Source organism: Oncorhynchus keta, chromosome 26 (assembly GCF_023373465.1).
Source record: "Oncorhynchus keta strain PuntledgeMale-10-30-2019 chromosome 26, Oket_V2, whole genome shotgun sequence".
NCBI lineage: Eukaryota > Metazoa > Chordata > Actinopteri > Salmoniformes > Salmonidae > Oncorhynchus > Oncorhynchus keta.
Genome location: NC_068446.1, coordinates 27,874,805 through 27,895,178, shown reverse-complemented (window position 1 = coordinate 27,895,178; position 20,374 = coordinate 27,874,805). Strand labels below are relative to the sequence as shown.

The 20,374-nt window shown below is 44.5% G+C and overlaps 1 protein-coding gene across 2 annotated transcripts; it reads right to left on the bottom strand.

Moving 5' to 3' along the window:
* Nucleotides 1-1,862: 1,862 nt before the first annotated feature.
* Nucleotides 1,863-19,300, bottom strand: LOC118359197 (ER degradation-enhancing alpha-mannosidase-like protein 3). 2 transcript variants are annotated; one of them, XM_035737553.2, is made up of 20 exons: nucleotides 17,362-19,300; nucleotides 17,215-17,260; nucleotides 12,796-12,896; nucleotides 12,641-12,680; nucleotides 12,425-12,537; nucleotides 11,034-11,187; nucleotides 10,661-10,795; nucleotides 10,413-10,518; nucleotides 10,108-10,205; nucleotides 9,840-9,965; nucleotides 9,624-9,707; nucleotides 9,453-9,536; nucleotides 7,476-7,600; nucleotides 7,069-7,288; nucleotides 6,811-6,956; nucleotides 4,901-5,045; nucleotides 4,552-4,743; nucleotides 4,229-4,394; nucleotides 3,587-3,772; nucleotides 1,863-3,162 (listed from the first exon to the last, which is right to left on the bottom strand). In XM_035737553.2, exons 1-20 carry the CDS (start codon nucleotides 17,478-17,480, stop codon nucleotides 2,882-2,884), a joined length of 2,667 nt encoding a protein of 888 aa, XP_035593446.1. In that variant the 5' UTR covers nucleotides 17,481-19,300; the 3' UTR covers nucleotides 1,863-2,881. The 2 variants fall into 2 exon arrangements, with proteins under 2 accessions (XP_035593446.1, XP_035593448.1); XM_035737555.2 differs by having other exon boundaries at nucleotides 7,120-7,288.
* Between the last annotated feature and the right edge of the window lie 1,074 nt (nucleotides 19,301-20,374).

Genomic DNA, 20,374 nt, shown 5'->3' with positions numbered 1-20,374 from the left:
TTATTCTGAAATTTCACATTCTTAAAATAAAGTGGTGATCCTAACTGACCTAAAACAGGGAATTGTTACTAGGATTAAATGTCAGCCATTGTGACAAAGTGAGTTTAAATGTATTTGGCTAAGGTGTATGTAAACTTCCGACTTCAACTGTAGATATTGAAACCACTGATGTATGTCTCCCTAAGCATGAGCAGACCAGCTGGCAGGTGTCTTCACGGACATTTTCAATCTCTCCTTGTCCCAGTCTGTAATCCCAACATGTTTCAAGCTGACCACCATTGTCCCTGTTCCAAATATCTCCAAGGTAACCTGCCTAAATGACTATCACCCTGTATTACTCACATCTGTAATTATGAAGTGCATTGAAAGGCTGGTCATGACACACATCAACACCATAATCCCAGACACCCTACCCTAGACCCACTGCAATTTGCAAACCTCCCCTACAGATCCACAGATGACGCAATCTCAATTGCACTTCACACTGCCCTATCCCACCTGGACAAGAGGAGAAATAACTGAAAATTCTGTTCATAGACTACAGCTCAGCATTCAACATCATAGTCCTGTCCAAGCTAGGGACCCTGGGACTGAACCCCTCCCTCTACAACTGGGTCCTGGACTCGCTGACGGGTCGGCCCCAGGTGTTGAGGCTAGGCAACAACACCTCAGCCTTGTTGACCCTCAACACAGGGGCCCCTCAGATGTGTGTGCTTTAGTCCACTACTGTACTCCCTGTTCACCCACGACTGCATGACCGCGCATGACTCCAACACCATCATTAAGTTTGCTGACGACGTGACGGTGAGATGGTTAGACTTAGCAGTGTGGTACCAGGACAACAACCTCTCCCTTAACATCAGTAAGACCAAGGAGCTGATAGTGGACTACAGGAGAAAGAGGGGGAAGCACACCCCCATCTACAATTGACAGGGCTGTTGTGGATTGGGTTGAGAGCTTGGCATCCACAACACTAAGGACTTAACATGGTCCACACACACCTGCACAGTTTGAGAGGGCACGGCAGCACCCTTTCCCTTCAGGAGGCTGAAAAAAATTTGCATGGGCCCGCAGATCCTCAAAAAGTTTACAGCTGCATCATCAAAGGCATCTTGACCGCAAAGAGCTACAAAGGTGGGAGAGCTACAAAGGGTGGTGCGGACAGGCCAATACATGACTGGGGCCGAGCTTCCTGCCATCCATGATCCCTATATCAGGCGGTGTCAGAGGAAGGCCTGAAAAATTGCCAGACTCCAGCCACAGACGGTTTCACTCCACTACCGTCCGGAAAACGGTACCGGAGCATTGACTCTTGGACTCTCTTGATTGACCGGAGCATTGACTCTCTTGGACCAACAGGCCCCAAGACAGCTTCTACCCCAAAGCCATAAGACTGCCAAATAGCCAGACTGCTAAATAGTTAATCAATGGTACTCAAACTACCTGCACTGACCCTACGCACACTCACTAGACTTCATATACACACACACACACACACACACACACACACACCATATACATGCTCACACACACACACACACACAAATTCAAACAATACATATGCACACACTTTTACACTCATTTGCTGCGGCTACTCTGTTCTATATTTTACTTCTATTATTATCATCATCTATCTGGATGCCCAGTCACTTTAAACTGCCTTCATGAACATACAGTACCCTACCTCAAGTACCTCTCTGCACATTGATCTGCTACTGGTTCTCTCTGCACATTCTCCAATCTTGTGTATTATATTCCTTGTGTTAGTTACTATTACATTTTTTAAAAACTCTGCATTGCCGGGAAAGGTTTGTAAGCAAGCATTTCACTGTAAAGTCTACACCAGTTGTATTCAGCACATGTGAATTAAAATGTTATTTAATGTCTCTATTCCCTTTTAAATCTTAACCTGAAGGAGGTTATTTTAGGTTATTACCAGACAACTGAAGGACAGGTTATTTAAGGTTATTACCAGACTATGGTAATACTGCTCTGAATATCAACAAAAAGAGAGTGGACTATATGGTTCCACTAATGTCCAGCCATGTAGCCTAATAGTCTAAAACCAAGAGAAACCTCTATCGCCTATAAAACACATTATGTTTTCGAGACAGATGACAACACACTTTTCAATTTCCTTATCAATTTAATTAAAGTTCAATATGTTGTTGGCTTTTTTGTTTCCTTGGTCTTCCAGTATGTCATCAAGCTCCAGTCAGACCAGTAAGATGTCTCAAACAAGGATCCCCTCTGCTGGTCAGCTGGTGGTACTGTCTGCCCTCTTGGGTAGCCAGTACCCGGTGTCTCTCATACCGACCAGAACCTGAGCAAAGCAGCACTGTATTTCAAACCATCGTGGAAATAACTGACAAATACATATTTACAGTCACATATAACTTTGTCTCTTCCTGGAGAGTGCCAGTGCTAAGTGATTCTCAGCATCAGCCTTTTATAGACTGCTTGCCACTGCAGTCCCACAGTCAGGTAGCTTAATAATAACAAATTAGGCCCACAAAATAAAATAGTAAATGTTCCAACAACTTATCAGTTAATCATTACAGTTAAATAAACCAATCAACCAGTGGATTATAATTCAACCAGCATTTGGAATCTGCTCCCACATGTCAGTGACCTGGAAAAGCATTTGGAGGAAGACAATATGTGAAAATAAGACAAAACCAGAAAATAGTGAATAATCAGAGGTTCATACTGCCAGACAGTAGATATCTGGGCTGTAGAAGAAGTCACTGTATTCCACTCTGGTAACCGTTCCTTATCAAAACATCGCCCCACTAAAACCTTATTCTTTATTAGGCACAGTCCACTGACCCCAGGCCTGTACGGTGGCTGGGACAGACCGGAGGGGGAACTGTGGAAGTTGTCAAAGCTCATCCTCCATCTGCTGAAACGCTTCTCGCCAATCAGCCATCATGGCTTCCACTGATTTTCTGCTAGAGTCCTTGTCAACCTCAGGCTCCTCCTCTGGCTCAGGGTTCCTCTTAATGGCAGGTCCCACATCTTCCTCAGGAGTCACTTCCTCATTGTGGGGAGCTGATTCATCCTGCTCCACAGTCCTCACGTGTGACTGGTCGAGAGTTGCGGCAGGGATAGGTGAAGTTTGGTCTGTTGAACAGTCTTCCTCCTCCTCCTGAACATCCCTCCCTGAGGAAGGACAGAGGGGTGAGCTCAGTCCATTTTCAGACCACAATATATGAGCTGTGTCCTGCACAGTCATCCATATAGTATCCTACAATATATACACAGCCATACTGTTACAGTCCATCACGGGGAAGGAGAGGAGGAGGAAGGAAAATGGAAAGAAGGGAGCCGTTTCCTGTATCATACATCAAACTGGGTGCTTACCACCCCCTACCGCCACTAAAGCTAGTACTGTAAAGTGGCCATAGGCCCACTATTTTGGTTCACCACTAAACCCTGAAATACTGGCCATTTTGAGATCTTTACAAAATCAAATATAGTCCGTAAAGTCAGGTGAAATCCCACAAAACTATCCAGAAGCTGGAAAGACACTGTCCTGTCTTTGTTTAGTCACTAATGTCCAACTGCCCTCTCCAGTAGATCTAACCTCTGTCTCTGGCCTTGTCGCTCAGCAGCACCTCCACCTCTCTGTACTCCTTGAGAGCCTCCAACAGGATATTGCCTTCCTTGTAGAAGAGGAAGAGGAGTGGCAAAGTGACGTCGTCTGTGTTGCGGCCGTCGCCGGCCATCTGGAAGAGGGGAGCAGTGTCACTGCTGCTACCCTCGTTGTCATCTGTGGAGGACGGGGTTAATTAGCAAGGTTAAACAGGATACTATAATTAAGCAATGAGGCACGAGGACATGTGGTATATGGCCAATATACCATGGCTAAGGGCAGTTCTTAGGCACACCCTTAGCCATGATGGTATATTGGCTATATACCACAAACCTCCAAGGTGCCTTATTGCTATTATAAACTGGTTACCAGTGTAATTAGAGTTGTAAAAATACATGTTTTGTCATTCCCGTGGTATATGGTCTGATATACCACGGCTGTCAGTTAATCAGCATTCAGGGCTCGAACCACCCAGTTTATAAATAGTAATGCATTAGTTTATTAAAGGTTATATTAAACATTATGAAAGTGTTATGAACATTTATAAAGGTTAGAAGTATGATTATAGTTAGTGCAGCCTTCTTGAAGAAGATTCCTTCAAATTGAGATCTTGTATCAGTCGGTCCTCCTCACCGATGACGATGCCTCCGATGGCCCCAGCCTTCATGATGTGTCTGGCCTTCTCAGCAAACATACATTGGCCTCGCTGCAGCAGAGCAATGCGGCCCTGTACAAAGGCAGCGTTGCTCAGTTCCGCACAGCCACTGTATGGTTCAGCCACTGTCACAAACCCACGAACCTACAGACAGACGAAGAGAAGGGGGGACATGTTAAAACATCACTCACAACGACAAAAAGACAAAAATAGAGAACATCTGGCACCTAGGGACAAGTCTGGAAAAACCAGCAAGCAAAGGTGTCCATCCATTGGAAATTGGCACACTGAAGAAACTCACCCCTGTGATGCTCTTGGAAAGATCTGTGCCAAACTGTGCTGGGCCAGAAGTCAGCACCACTCTGCCGAAGAAGGGGTGAGAGACTATCTGCACAGCGCGCGGAGGGAGCTGCTCCTTCTGCTGCTGGCTGGACAGCTCCATCATCTCCTGCATGAAGCGCATGCCGTCCTCTGCTGCCACAGCACTGACCGCCTAGAGAGAGACCGAGGGAAGGGGAGAGAGAGGAAAGGAGATGGAGAAAGAGAGGAGAGGGCGGTAGATAGAGTAGGGGAAGAGACTGAGTAACTCATATGGGGGGTTATGATATCATTCAAACTCTCCCGGCTTGTCCTGTGAATTAATCATTTACCTGTGTAGCGTGTTGGACCAGCTGCACTCTGCCGTCTTTAAGGTGTATAAGGCTGACTCCCATCCTCCTCAGCAGCTCCAGGTGATCAGGGTTGTTGGCCATGAAGTCCTGAGCCCTCAGAGGTGGGCGACCCATCCCCGGCTCACTGGATGAGAGGGTGAAGGGGGTGGAGGGCATCAAAGTTTACATTCAGTATGGTTGTGACAGGAACAATATTCTGTTTAACATGATCCTCACATTAGACATATACTCCCCTATGTATATATTTGGACAGTGAAGCTAAAGTGTAATTTGGCTCTACACTCCAGAATTTATTCTAAAAATAGAATATGTTTCTGAACACTTCTACATTCATGAGGGTAGTACCATGATTACAGAAAATCATGAATGAATCGTGAATGATGAGTGAGAAAGTTAGAGGTATAAATATCAAATCCCCCCAAAATGCTAGTGACTCCAAAATGACAACACATTATCTACCATTAATTTCTATTGGGCACAAAATAACCTGAAAACACAACCAAAACAAAGTTTGTAGTCTCACACACTTGATATAATCACTGCATGCTACAAATATGGGACCAAATACTAAACTTTTTACTAAATGTAATACAATATAAGTGAATTTGTCCAAATTATTATGACACCTTCAAATTGGGAGAATAAACACACTACATGACCAAAGGTATGTGGACACCTGCTTGTCGAACATCTCATTCCAAAATCATGGGTATTAATATGCTGCCTTAACAGCCTCCACTCTTCTGGGAAGGCTTTCCACTAGACGTTGGAACATCGCTGCGGGGACTTGCTTCCATTCAGCCACAAGAGCATTAGTAAGGTCGGGCACTGATGTTGGGCGATTAGGTCTGGCTTGCATTCAGCGTTACAATTCATCCCAAAGGTGTTCGATGGGGTTGAGGTCAGTGCAGCCAGTCAAGTTCTTCCACACCGATTCTGTATGGACCTTGCTTTGTGCGCAAGGGCATTGTCATGCTGAAATAGGAGAGGGCCTTCCCCAATCTGTTGCCACAAAGTTGGAAGCACAGAATCGTCTAGAATGTCATTGTATGCTATAGCGTTAAGATTTCCCTTCACTGGAACTAAGAGGCCTAGCCCAAAGAGAACATTTTTCCACTGGTCCAGAATCCAATGACGGCAAGATTCACACCACTCCAGCTTGGCATTGTGCATGGTGATTTTAGACTGCTCGGCCATGGAACCCCATTTCATGAAGCTCCAGATGAACCGTTCTTGCGTTGACGTCGCTTCCAGAGGCTACGTACTTCAGCACTCGGCACTCCCCGTTCAAAGAGCTTGTGTGGCCTAGCACTTCGCGGCTGAGCCGTTGTTGCTCCTAGAAGTTTCCACTTCACAATACCAGCACTTAGTTGACCAGGGCAGCTCAAGCAGGGCAGACATTTGATGAACTGACTTGTTGGAAAGGTGGCATCCTATGATGGTTGAAAGTTACTGAGCTTTTGTCATTCTACTGCCAATGTTTGTCTATGGAGATTGCATGGCTAAGTGATCAATTTTATACACGTCAACAAAGGGTGTGGCTGAAATAGCCGAATCCACTAATTTGAAAGAGGTTTCTACATACTTTTGTATATATAGTGTACATAAAGTGCATTCATTAATAAATGGTAAAACACATATGTAAGAAGAAAAAACAAATAAAACATTACATTTGGTACTGTCGCCTCATAAAACATTACATTTGGTACTGTCGCCTCATAAAACATTACATTTGGTACTGTCGCCTCATAAAACATTACATTTGGTACTGTCGCCTCATGAAACATTTGATCTCAATTCCAAAATTCTGGAGTATAGAGCTAAATTGTAGTTTTAATTTCACTGTCCAAATAAAACACATAGGGGGTGTATGTATAAATGTCCCTTACCGGTGAATGGCAGGACGGGGACAACTCTTGTCCACAGCACTCCTGATTGGATCTCGGAGGTTCCGTGGAAAGGCGGGGTCGGGGAAAAGGAGGCGTGTGTTGGGGCAGGACCAATCATAGTTAGAGTCATCCAACTCCTCCTCTGACTAAGACAGAGTGGGAGAGAGCAAACATGACCAACTGTATCATTTGAATATTATTAGATGTACCATCATTAGAATTCTAGCTGATCACAGCAGGTGATCTTACTACACCCACCCAAAGAGATTTGACATAGGCGGAGAGATGAGGCAGAGATGGAGCCTGTACCGTGGCGTTGGCGGGAGAGGGGGCGTGAGGCGCAGTGGACAGGGACAGGGGCAGAAGGTGTGCCTCGGTGGTGAAGATATAATCCTCAACATTAAACGTCAGATCTTCCTCTTCCGCAAACAGCAGGAACAGGTACTTGAACATCTCTGCCAAGAAGAAGGAGTCCATTCTGAGAGGGGAGGAGTTAGGAAGAGAGAGGATTAGTGATATTTGGGGCAGCAGGCCAACAGAGCTATTTTGATTGAACTACATGGCTGGCACACTGTTGCTCAGTCACTAAAACCATCCACCTCTTAACCGCCCATCATTAAATCCCTCCCCGTCCCCGGGGTATTTCCCTGGGTCTGGGCTCTCACCGGTCCTCGTGGCTCCCGGTGCGAACGTCCTTCATGGCAGCAAAGCCACAGGGGACCCGGGCAAATCGGTTCAGGTTGTCCAGTACCGTGCGGCCTACCTCCAGGTAGTAGGGGTCTTTGGTAGCCTAGAGGGGGTACAGTGGGACCAGGGTTAGACACTGTCCTACTGAATCAGGCAATAAGGAAGGCCACTAAGATCAAATGTACAGTGCATTCGGAAAGTGTGCAGACCCCTCGACTTTTTCCACCTTTTGTTACGTTACAGCCTTATTCTAAAATTGATTAAATTGTTCCACCCCCCCCTCATCAGTCACAGTCACACACAATACCCTATGTTGACAAAGTAAAAAAAAAAAAAAAAAAAAGGTTTCTAAAAGCTGACAATACCACATTTACATAACTTTCAGATCCTTTACTCAGTAGTTTGTTGAAGCACCTTTGGCAGCGATTATAGCCTCGAGTCTTGGGTATTTTTTTAAACGTTTTATTTATTTAACTAGGCAAGTCAGTTTACAATGACGGCCTACGGCTGGGCCAATTGTGCGCCTGCCTATGGGACTCCCAATCCCGGCCGGTTGTGATACAGCCTGGATTCAAACCAGGGTGTCTGTAGTGACACCTCAAGCACTGAGATGCAGTGCCTTAGACCACTGCGCCACTCGGAAGCCCCGGGTAAGAAACTACAAGCTTGGTACACCTGTATTTGGAGAGTTTCTCCCACTCTACTCTGCAGATTCTCTCAAGCTCTGTGAGGTCGGATGGGGAGCGTCACTACACAGCTATTTTCAGGTCTCTCCAGAAATGCTCGATCGGGTTCAAGTCCGGGCTCTGGCTGGGCCACTCAAGGATATTCAGAGACTTGTCCCGAAGCCAGTCCTGCGTTGTCTTGGCTGTGTGCTTAGGGTCGTTGTCCTGTTGGAAGGTGAACCTTCACCCCAGTCTTAGGTCCCGAGTGCTCTGGAACAGGTTTTCATCAAGGACCTCTCTGTACTTTGATCCGTTCATCTTTCCCCTCGATCCTGACTAGTCTCCCAGTCCCTGAAAATCATCCCCACAGCATGATATGGCTAACATGGTTCACCGTAGGGATGGTGCCAGGTTTCCTCCAGACGTGACGCTTATCATTCAGGCCAATGATTTCAAGTTTGGTTTCATCAGACCAGAGAATCTTGTTTCTCATGGTCTGAGAGTCTTTAGGTGCCTTTTGGCAAACTCCAAGCAGGCGGTCATGTGCCTTTTACTGAGGACTGGCTTCCATCTGGCCACTCGACCATAAAGGCCTGATTGGTGGAGTGATGCTGAGATGGTTGTCCTTCTGGAAGGTTCCATCTCCACAGAGGAACTCTTTCAGAGTGACCTCCCTGACCAAGAACTTTCTCCCCCGATTGCTCAGTTTGGGCGGGCAGCCAGCTCTAGGAACATCTTGGTGGTACCAAACTTCTTCCATTTAAGAGTGATGGGGGCCACTGTGTTCTTGGGAACCTTCAATGCTGCAGACATTTTTGGTACCATTCCCCAGATCTGCCTCGACACAATTCTGTCTCAGAGCTCTACGGACAATTCCTTCGACTTCATGGCTTGGTTTTTGATCTGAAATGTACTGCCAACTGTGGGACCTTAAATAGACAGGTATGTGCCTTTCCAAATTACATCCAATCAATTGAATCGATCACAGGTGGACTCCAATCAAGTTGTAGAAACATCCAGGATGATCAATGGAAACAGGACAATTTCGAGTCTCATAGCAAATAGTCTGAATAGATGTAAATAAGGTATCCATTTTTTTATTTTTATATAAATCATCAACTATTTCAACCAACCAATTTTCGCATTGTCATTATGGGGTATTGTGTGTAAATTGAAGAGGAAAACATTTAATTTAATCAATTTTAGAATAAGGTTGTAACGTACCAAAATGTGGAAAAAGTGATGTATCGTTAAGTCAACTTCTAGACTGCATGTCTCCACAGTCCTTACCTTGTACAGGAAATAGGTGCTCTCTGCAAACTCAGGTCTTAGTGGATGCTGAGCCCAATGTACCCTGAAATCAGTGGTGAATGCCTGGGGAAGACAGAGAGGGGTGTTAAAGGTTACAGCCTGAGTGAGAACAAAGAAAGAGGTGGAGAGGGAGCATAAAAGAGAGCTTACCTCTGGGAGGAAGTTGTGTTTCTTGGTGACTTGATAGAGCATCTCATGGGTCTCAATGGCCGGCCGGATATCTCCCTTCAACACCTGGGGGATTCATTAACAATGTTAGGAGAGTAAAGGTCTTAATTTGTCTCCCTAATCTCAGCACCAGGTCGATGTACTAAAACCCCTGCTTAGGCAGCTGGTCTGTTAGTGACACCAGGCTGAGCGTCTCACCTGCAGCCCAGGGAAGAAGGCCAGGAGGGAGTCCATCCAGGTGCGAGCAGGCAGCAGAGGCTTGTGGATGTGAACGTCCAGCAGGAGAGGAGGCTGGCTGATGTACTTCATTATAGACGCATAGTGCTGGAAACACAAATAATGAGAACATTTTGACAATCTAAGGATGAGAATCGTTAACAGCATACTTTGTGTGGATTGAACAATAAGGGCATAAAACCATTCCATTATCCAAGCCAGAGTAAGGTTACAGTGTGAGGTCACTCACTATGTTGAAGCGCTGCAGAAACAGGTCATCTCCCAGGAGAATATAGGCCTTGAGCAGGTACTCATAATACGAGTCAATCCCTGCTCCCACTCCGCTGTCTGGAACAATACAACACAACAGTGTACCATTTCATACTGCAGAAACACAGGCATGCCTTATTTCTACAAGTACAGAACATCAGCTCCTACCGCCTTGCCCGTTCACTTCTATCACACCCAATACATTGTCAGTCTCTCTGTAAAGGAAATCCTCCTTTACAATACAGTAGATAGCAGTTATGGCCTGGGACTGGTTCCCTCTCTCACCCTTGCGGACCCACTCTCCTGAGTGGATGTTGATGGTTGTTCCCACCAGGTTGCTATTCCTCTGCCTCTTCTCCCACAGGAAGTCGAGGGCTCTCCGTGCATGGACCTGTGTAGAATACAATTAATCAATATCATTCAGACACACTGGCATCTAGGATAATCAACAATGAAGGTCTAGTCGTGCCGTCTACTAGTATTAGTCCTGATCTGAACAAGGTTTAAAGTAAGAGATGATTGTCTGTTTTTACCTCAAACACAGGGTCCCCAGTGAAGCGACTCAAGGCAGCGAACTCCAGAATAATTGTGCCAGCACAAGCTGTACAGGTGTCCGTCTCTGTGCCCGTCCGACTCTCAGGACTCCTGAGGCCATGCTTCAAGTTTACCTGTTGAGTGGAATAAAAAGACTCAATATATTGGTCATAGACTCAAATCCACAGCTGTCCAAAGACATTGTTCAGGTGAACTATACAGCCATAGAAAACCAGGCTGCAGAAAACTGTAGCAGCTGTATGCAGAGCACTGAAGCAGTTAATACAATTATGCAGTCATAATTGGAGAGGGCTGTATGTGTACAGGACATATCCCAACAGCTGTGGCCTTATGTATAGTCTGAGGGCTCACCCTGGGGTAAGGCAGGCCACTGCTGGTGTTGAAGGCAGGCAGGAGTCTGAGACCCACGTCTTTGGCCATGTGGAGCAGCTCATCCTGGTACCACTGCATGTGATACCCTGTATCCTTCAGCATCACCGCCATGGAGTGGCCCCCTAGCAGCCCTCTGGAAACATGAGGAAAGTCACAATGGTCACACAATAGTATGTGGACAACCCTTTAAATTAATGGATTTGGCTATTTCAACCACAACAAGTGTATGAACAAGTGTATAAAAGAGCACACAGCCATGCAATCTCAATTGACAAACATTGGCAGTAGAATGTTCTTACTGAAGAGCTCAGTGACTTTCAACGTGGCACCGTCATAGGATACCACCTTTCCAACACATTTCTGCCCTGCTAGAGCTGCCCTGGTCAACTGTAAGTGCTATTATTCTGAAGTGGAAATCGCCTGTCCTCGGTTGTAACACTCCCTACCGAGTTCCAAACTGCCTCTGAAAGCATCGTCAGCACAAGAACTGTTCATCAGGAGCTTCATGAAATGGGTTTCTGTGGCCGAGCAGCCGCACACAGGGCTAAGATCACCATGTGTAATACCAAGTGTCGGCTGGAGTGGTGTAAAGCTTGCAGTCATTGGACTCTGGAGCAGTGGAAACGCGTTCTCTGGAGTGATGAATCACCCTTTACCCTCTGGCAGTCTGACGGACAAATCTGGTTTTGGAAGATGCCAGGAGCACGCTACCTGCCCGATTGCATAGTGCCAACTGTAAAGATTGATGGAGGAGGAATAATGGTCTGGGGCTGTTTTTCCATGGTTCGGTCTAGGCCCCTTAGTTCCAGTGAAGTTAAATCTTTACGCTACAGCATACAATTACATTGTAGATGATTCTGTGCTTCCAACTTTAGTGGCAACAGTTTGGGGAAGGCCCTTTCCTGTTCCAGCATGACATTACCCCTGTGCACAAAGCGAGGTCCATATACAGAATGGTTTGTCGAGATCGGTGTGGAAGAACTTGACTGGCCTGCACAGAGCTCTGACCGCAACCCCATTGAACACCTCTGGGGTGAATTGGAACGCTGACTGCGAGCCAGACCTAAACGTCCAACATCAGTGCCTGTCCTCACGAATGCTCGTGGCTGAATGAAAGCAAGTCCCTGCAGCAATGTTCCATCACACATACACAGTTTTTTTGCTGTTGTATTTGTGCTGTTGCCAGTGTCTTCTGTCTGTGTCGTCTGTTTTGTCTTACATCGTTTTTTTATTTTTTATCTCAGCCCCCATCCCCGCAGGAAGCTTCTTGCCAGGCTATTGTAAATAAGAATGTTCTTCTTCACTGACTTGCCTGGTTAAAAAATAATAATAACATTTCCATCCCCTCAATAACAGACTTTTTTTCTTACCCCAGCACACGGATGTTGGTCTCAAAAACAGACACCACGATGTCATTGTCCAGTCGCACATCTCTCAACACTCTCCTCACTGCTTCTTCAAACTCTGTCGTCTTATTTAAGAGCTGTAAGTAAACACAGAATTAAATATATGAAAATCATTGTCTACCCAGAGGTTAGACAATCCAACTAATGAGTTTGGTAAAACAAACTAAAGATGAAACCTACCACTAGAGTGTCCAAGGTGTCGATGAGGGTGAGAGAGAACCTTAAAAAACACAAAGACAAATCAATCAGCATCAATTATAGTCCCTTATGGCTAGAAGATATCAACAGAGAGTTAGGGTATTCCAATGCCAGCAGGACTGTCTCCAGGCACTCACTTCCCCAGTGCGTCGTCCACGTCTCCCCGACTGGGCTCCTGCCCACGCACCCTCCCCCGACACGTCAGAGGCATCAACTCATCTGCCGGGTATGCATGGTCCTGGAAAACACAACCAATAATATACACTTTTTTATATTTAACCTTTATTTAACTAGGCAAGTCAGTTCAGAACAATTTCTTATTTTACTGCCTACCCCGGCCAACGCTGGGCCAACGGTGCGCCGCCCTATGGGAAAACGGTTTGCGCTCTTATATTTATTTTTTAAACCCTGTCTATATGAACAGGGAAACCCATACTGTTATCAAAATATTAGTGGTCCCAAAACCAGGTGTTGTATCCACACTGGGATATCGCCTATTGCGATTACTATGGCATAGATTATCTTCCATCTATCCAAATGTGCAAAACTACCTAGAGTACCCATGTCTCCTCTCTAACTTTGTAACAAGAGACAGTCTGTCAGCACAGAACACACACTGAAAGTGTGGTGCCAACTGGATCTGTAAATCACTTTTATTACAGTGCTAAATGAAAAGGTGTAAGACTAAACCCCATTAACGCAATCAAATGAATGTGGGGTGGTGTAGCCCAGAGAGAATGCAGTGTGTGGCAAGTGTTTTACATTTATGCTTTATTTGCCAGGAACTTCAATTTTGATTTTGGTGTGGTAGTTGTTTTGATAGTTGAACCTTATTTAGACCTACTGTTTGTCAATAAGACCTACTGTATGTCAATAAGATGTTAAATTCTATATGATATATGTTTACAAACTACTAGAGGTTGACCGATTAATTGGCATGGCCCATTTAATTAGTGCCGATTTCAGGTTTTCTTAACAGTCGGAAATCTGCATTTTTGGATGCCAATTATGGCCGATTACACTACACTCCACGAGGAGACTGCGTGGCAGGCTGACCACATGTTACGCAAGTGCAGCAAGGAGCTAGCTAGCATTTTACTTATCTTATAAAAAACAATCTTAACTCAATCACTAGTTAACTACACATGGTTGATATTACTAGTTTAACTAGCTTGTCCTGCGTTGCAAATAATCAGGGGCGGCAGGGTAGCCTAGTGGTTAGAGCGTTGGACTAGTAACCGAAAAGTTGCAAGTTCGAATCCCCGAGCTGACAAGGTACAAAACTGTCGTTCTGCCCCTGAACAGGCAGTTAACCCACTGTTCCTAGGCCATCATTGAAAATAAGAATTTGTTCTTAACTGACTTGCCTAGTTAAAATAAAGGTCAAATAAAATAAAAATGCAGTGCCTGTTAATTTATCATTGAATCACAGCCTACTTTGCCAAATGGGTGATGATTTAAAAAGCACTTTAAAAAGCACACCAATGTACATAAACATTAATGCCTTTCTTAAAATCAATACATATATACAATTGGCCTAGTGCTGTCCTCAGATAATAGCATGGTTTGCTTTCGCCGTAAAGCCTTTTTGAAATCTGACACTGTGGCTGGATTAACAAGAAGTTCACCTTTAAACCCACTTGTATGATTTATGAATTATTATTATTATGAGTATTTCTGTTTTTGAATTTGACGCGCTGCTATTTCACTGGGTGTTGTCAAACGGGATTGGCGCGCGAAGGGATCACTAAGAAGTTAAAAGGAAGACCTCCCTGGTGGAGCAGTGGTCTCGGGCACTGTTCAATCTCAGGCTCTGTCGCAGCTGGCCGCGGCCGGGAGGTCCATGGGGCGACGCACAATTGGCCTAGCGTCGTTAGGGAGGGTTTGGCCGGTAGAGCGGGCCGGGCGCAATGCACGCTAACCAGGAGCACAGTGTTTCCTCCGACACATTGGTGCGGCTGGCTTCCCGGGTTGGATGCGCACCGTGTTAAGAAGCAGTGCGGCTTGGTTGGGATGTGTTTTGGAGGATGCATGGCTCTCGACCTTCGTCTCTCCCGAGCCCGTACGGGAGTTGTAGCAATGAGACAAGATAGTAACTATTAACAATTGGATACCACAAAATTGGGGAGAAAAAGGGGTAAAAACTTATTTTTTTTAAGTTAAAAGGAGCCACCAGCTTTCATATGTTCTCATGTTCTGATCAAGGAACTTAAACATGAGCTTTTTTACATACACACTTTTACTTCTCAAACACTGTATTTTTGCATTATTTAAAACAAATTGAACACGTTTCATTATTTGAGACTAAATTTTTTTTATTTATGTATAATATTAAATTCAAATAAGTGTTCATTGTTCATTCAGTATTGTTGTAATTGTCCTTTAATACAAATAAATATAACAATAAGAATAAATTAATTAAATCGCTAGTCTTTTTTTGGTCCTCCAATAATCAGTATTGGCATTGAAAAATAATAATTGGTCGACCTCTAGTCAGTATGCTCTCGATGGTGCAGCTGTAGAACCTTTTGAGGATCTGAGGACCCAAGCCAAATCTTTTTAGTCTCCTGAGGGGGGAAAAGGTTGTCGTGCCCTCTTCACGAGTTTCTTGGTGTGCTTGGACCATGTCGCCATGGGGCGGCAGCATAGCCTAGTGGTTAGAGCGTTGGACTAGTAACCGGAAGGTTGTGAGTTCAAACCCCCGATTTGCCAAGGTACAAATCTGTCGTTCTGCCCCTGAACAGGCAGTTAACCCGCTGTTCCCAAGCCGTCATTGAAAATAAGAATATGTTCTTAACTGACTTGCCTGGTTAAATAAAGGTGTTGACATTTTTTTTTTAAATGTTAGTTTGTTGGTGATGTGGACACCAAGGAACTTGAAGCTCTCAACCTGCTCCACTACAGCCCTGTCGATGAGAATGGGGTGTGCTCGGTCCATCTTTTTCCTGTAGTCCACAATCATCTCCTTTGTCTTGATCACGTTGAGGGAGAGGTTGTTGCCCTGGCACCACACGGCCAGGTCTTTGACCTCCTCCCTATAGGCTGTCTGTTGTGGCAAACTTAATGATGGTGTTGGAGTCGTGCCTGGCCGTGCAGTCCCGAGTGAACAGGGGGCTGGGGGCTGAGCACGCACCCCTGAGGGGCCTGTGTTGAGGATCAGCGTGGCGGATGTGTTGTTACCTACCCTTACCACCTGGGGACTAAATATTTAGTCGCAGGGTCCTTAGGTTATTGATGAGCTTTGTGGGCACTACGGTGTTGAACGCTGAGCTGTCGTGTCAATAAATAGCATCGTCACATAGGTGTTCCTTTTGTCCAGCTGGGAAAGGGCAGTGTGGAGTGCAAGAGATTGCATCATCTGTGGATCTGTTGGAGTGGTATGCAAATTGGAGTGGGACTAGTATCTGGGATAATGGTGTTGATGTGAGCCATGACCAGCCTTTCAAAGCACTTCATGGCAACAGACTTGTTACGGGTCGGTCAACATTTAGGCAGGTTACCTTAGTGTTGTTGGGCACAGGCACTATGGTGGTCTGCTTAAAACATGTTATTACAGAATCTGACAGGGAGAGGTTGAAAATATCAGCGAAGACACTTGCCAGTTGGTCAGCACATACCCTCGTAAAACTGACCATCCAACCAATCCTCGACTTCGGTGATGTCATTTACAAAATAGCCTACAACACTCCACTCAACAAATTGGATGCAGTCTATCACAGTGCCATCCGTTTTGTCACCAAAAAGCCCCATATACTACCCACCACTGCGACCTGTACGCTCTCGTTGGCTGGCCCTCGCTTCACTCTCGTCACCAAACCCACAGGCTCCAGGTCATCTACAAGTCTCTGCTAGGTAAAGCCCCGCCTTACCTCAGCTCACTGGACACCATAGCAGCACTCACTGGTCACCCCCAAAGTCAATTCATTCTTTAGCCGCCTTTCCTTCCAGTTCTCTGCTGCCAATGACTGGAATGAACTGCAAAAATCACTGAAGCTGGAGACTCATATCTCCCTCACTAGCTTTAAGCACCAACTGTCAGAGCAGCTCACAGATCACTGCACCTGTACATAGCCAATCTGTAAACAGCCCATCCAACTACCTCATCCCCATACCGTATTTATTTATCTTGCTCCTTTGCACCCCAGTATCTCTACTTCCACATTCATCTTCTGCACATCTACCATTCCAGTGTTTAATTGCTATATTGTAATTACTTCGCCACCATGGCCTATTTATTGCCTTAACTCCCTTATCTTACCTCATTTGCACTCACTGTATGTAGACTTTTTGTTTTCTTTTTTTCTACTGTATGTTTGTTTATTCCATGTGTAACTCTGTGTTGTATATGTCGAACTGCTATGCTTTATCTTGGCCAGGTCGCAGTTGCAAATGAGAACTTGTTCTCAACTAGCCTACCTGGTTAAATAAATGTGAAATAAAATAAAAAATAAAAATCAGTACATCTCAACAGAACATCTAAAATGTTTTGCATTGTTAGATTGCTGCTAAACCACTCTCTCAGTTGTGTGAAGGGGACAGGTGGTGACGAGACTTACCATATAATTGGAATAAGCATGGTCAAACATCTCAACCACTTGGTTCCTTGAGGGGAAACAAAGAAATAAGTCAGTTTAGCTCAATCTATTTTATCAGTCTGAACTTGCCACACATCTAACCCAGGAGCAGACATCTTTCTCACTCACCTCAGCTTGAGCTTCTCTTCTCGTGACATAGACTGTCCCAGCCTGCATAAGTTGCTCAGCAATAGCAGCAACAATAGGGTTGACATTGTTGCAGGGCGGAACCACAACACCGTCCACATAGCTACAACCTAGCTCTCTCAGTCAAGTACAACTGTAACCTATCATCACGTTAATATAAGCCTAGACACCAAAAGTCTCTGATAAACACAAACACACTCAGATCTCATGTGCATATTCAGAACCAGGGGACATTTCAGGCCCAGTTACTGTCTGGTCCAACAGTTAATGAATGCATCCCAATACTACATTGAGGCATTGCTGTTTATAAGGCCTACAGTACTGTTACTAAGCAGCTTGTTAATGCCAATTTAGACACCATCTATGACTCACTTGTCCTCTCCAATGTCATACAGTACAAATCCAGGTTATGGTTGAGGTGTGACAAGGGGTTAGACAAACAACTGTAGCTAAAATCCTAAATCAGGCTAACATAACAAGCAATCTATATATTTGCCCATTTTCAGGAATGCTGTAGCTATTATGTAAACTGATAGTGATCGGTCATAGGATGTCTCATAATTGAAGACAACGTTCCAGTGGTGTAAAGTACTTGCGTTTTTTGGGGGAGGTATCTGTACTTTAAATTAATACTTTTTACAAATTTTACTTCACTACATTCCTAAAGACAATAATGTACTTTTTACTCGATAGATTGTCACCGACACCCAAAAGGACAGGAAAATTGTCTAATCCACAAACTTATCAAGAGAACATCCCTGGCCATCCCTACTGCCTCTGATCTGGCAGACTCACTAAACACAAATTGTGTTTGTAAATTATGTCGGAGTGTTTTAGTGTGCCCCTGGCTATCCGTGAATTAAAACTATAAAATCGTGCTGTCTGGTTTGCTTATTATAAGGAATGTGAAATGATTTATATTTAAACTTTTGATTCTTAAGTATATTTAAAACCAAATATTTAGACTTTTACTCAAGTAGTATGACTAACTTTTACTGAGTCATTTTCTATGAAGGTATCCTTACTTTACTCAAGTATGACCAATTGGGTACTTTTTCCACGACAGCAAAGTTCTACCGGGACCTACAGCAGCGTTAACACATGCTCCTTCCTTGACTGGGTGTCCAGGTCCTTAGAACCATGTTCACCTGCTGGTCACACCCTCTGACACACACGGCACCAGGACCTACAGCAGCTTGTAACACGTTGGCAAAGCTTCAATCAACACAAAACATGATTCACATACTGCTAATCCCCGCTGTCTAACGTTTCCTAACTAACGGGCAATCACATTACTCAATACTGACAGAAAAACGTTTTCCCCAAGCCAATCAAAACAACCTGTCCTTCCTTATTAACGTTTCTTGACATCCGTGACTTTTTGAGTAAGCAGACACCATAAAAGCCCACTGCCAGGAATACTGGCAAACTGAATAGGTAAATTGTATCGCTTTCTGATTAGACTAACAAATAATTAGCTAATCATTATATATTTAGTTAATTCATATATATTATCACAACAGTAACGTTAACTGGCTATAACCTTTAACGTTATCGTTGCTATCGACAAACAGCGCTAATGGCGCTAGCTATCGGTGTTTCCCTGGAACAATTAGGATTTTATCCATGAAGCAAGACTGTTATATCCTACTCCTTTGACAGCTCTCCTCTTTCGTTAGCCAGTTGTTGGGGCGCATAGCCAGCTACAGTAGCTAGCTGGCCAGTTTGACCGGTAAACGACAGTCCGAAAACAAGCGAAGTAGGAAAGGCGCCGGGTCGCTTTCGGCCGTTGAGTTAGTGTATTTTGTTCTTCTTGTTAAGCAGGAAAATATTGCTTTAATGATGGACCTTTAGCCACCAGCTGACCGTCAAAGAAAAGCGAGCTGTTTAGAAGATAAATGTCCACATCCGCATCCGGTTAGGTTTTGGTATCCACCCCTCTGCCCGCCCAACACCTAAATGTAGTTTTGTTACACATTTTGTCGTTATACATTTGGGGAGAATATTCTTTATAAAATTAGATGGCAATATACATAGTGTTGGATCCTGTATTTTACATTATAGCCATTACCATATATATGATTGAATATTATCTGCTGTTGGCTTGTATGGATGTATGTATGTGTTATGCAACATAGCTGACTTGAAACATTGTTAAAAGTTTCAAGGCCATGGGCCTTTCTCATGATGGAAAAGTAGCATGAAGACAGGAACTGTTCAATGAGTTGGGAGGGGGGCACATTCAGAGCGGGGTGTTGCGAGAACAAGCGGTATTTTGTTAGATAACAGGAGCCAGGTGCGAGATAACGGTATGGAGCATGAGAGCCTGGATGTTCTTCACAAGCAAGTTACGTCTATCAACAGAAGCGCCAAGAGGCGGGGACCCGCCTGAGCGCCTGCAATAGGCTGAGCAAGTTTAAACCACGCCCAGTCTCTACTGTGATAGGCCAACAGACAGGTTGGAACTGTCTATCACAGTATAAAGAATACTGTTTACATACATCCTGCCAGTTCCCTGTTCTGCCCTGCGTGGTATTACAATGAGCCCGTATATACGAAAGTTGCATTTGCCATTTATTACTTAGCTAATAAAAAATACATCGTATAAAATCGGTGACTCATTGTTATATTTATCCTGATACCAGATTTGAATTTACGCAACCCTAACAATAGCGGTTGACATTTGTTAGTTCCTTGAATATTTGGCAGACATCCGAGTGAATCTTCCACCATTTTTGATATTCACTAAATTTCCCATCTAGCCTAGCGAACCAGACTGGTCTCATATACTAGACGTAGCATAGTAAACGTGAGTCCGAGAAGATGATTCGTATAATATGTTACGTTTGGTATAGAAGAACAAATTCTTATTTACAATAAGAATTTATTGTAAATAACACCAGCCAAACCCAGATGATGCTGCTGCCCTATCAGACTCCCAATCACAGCCAGTTGTGATACAGGCTGGATTCAAACCAGGGTGTCTGTAGTGACT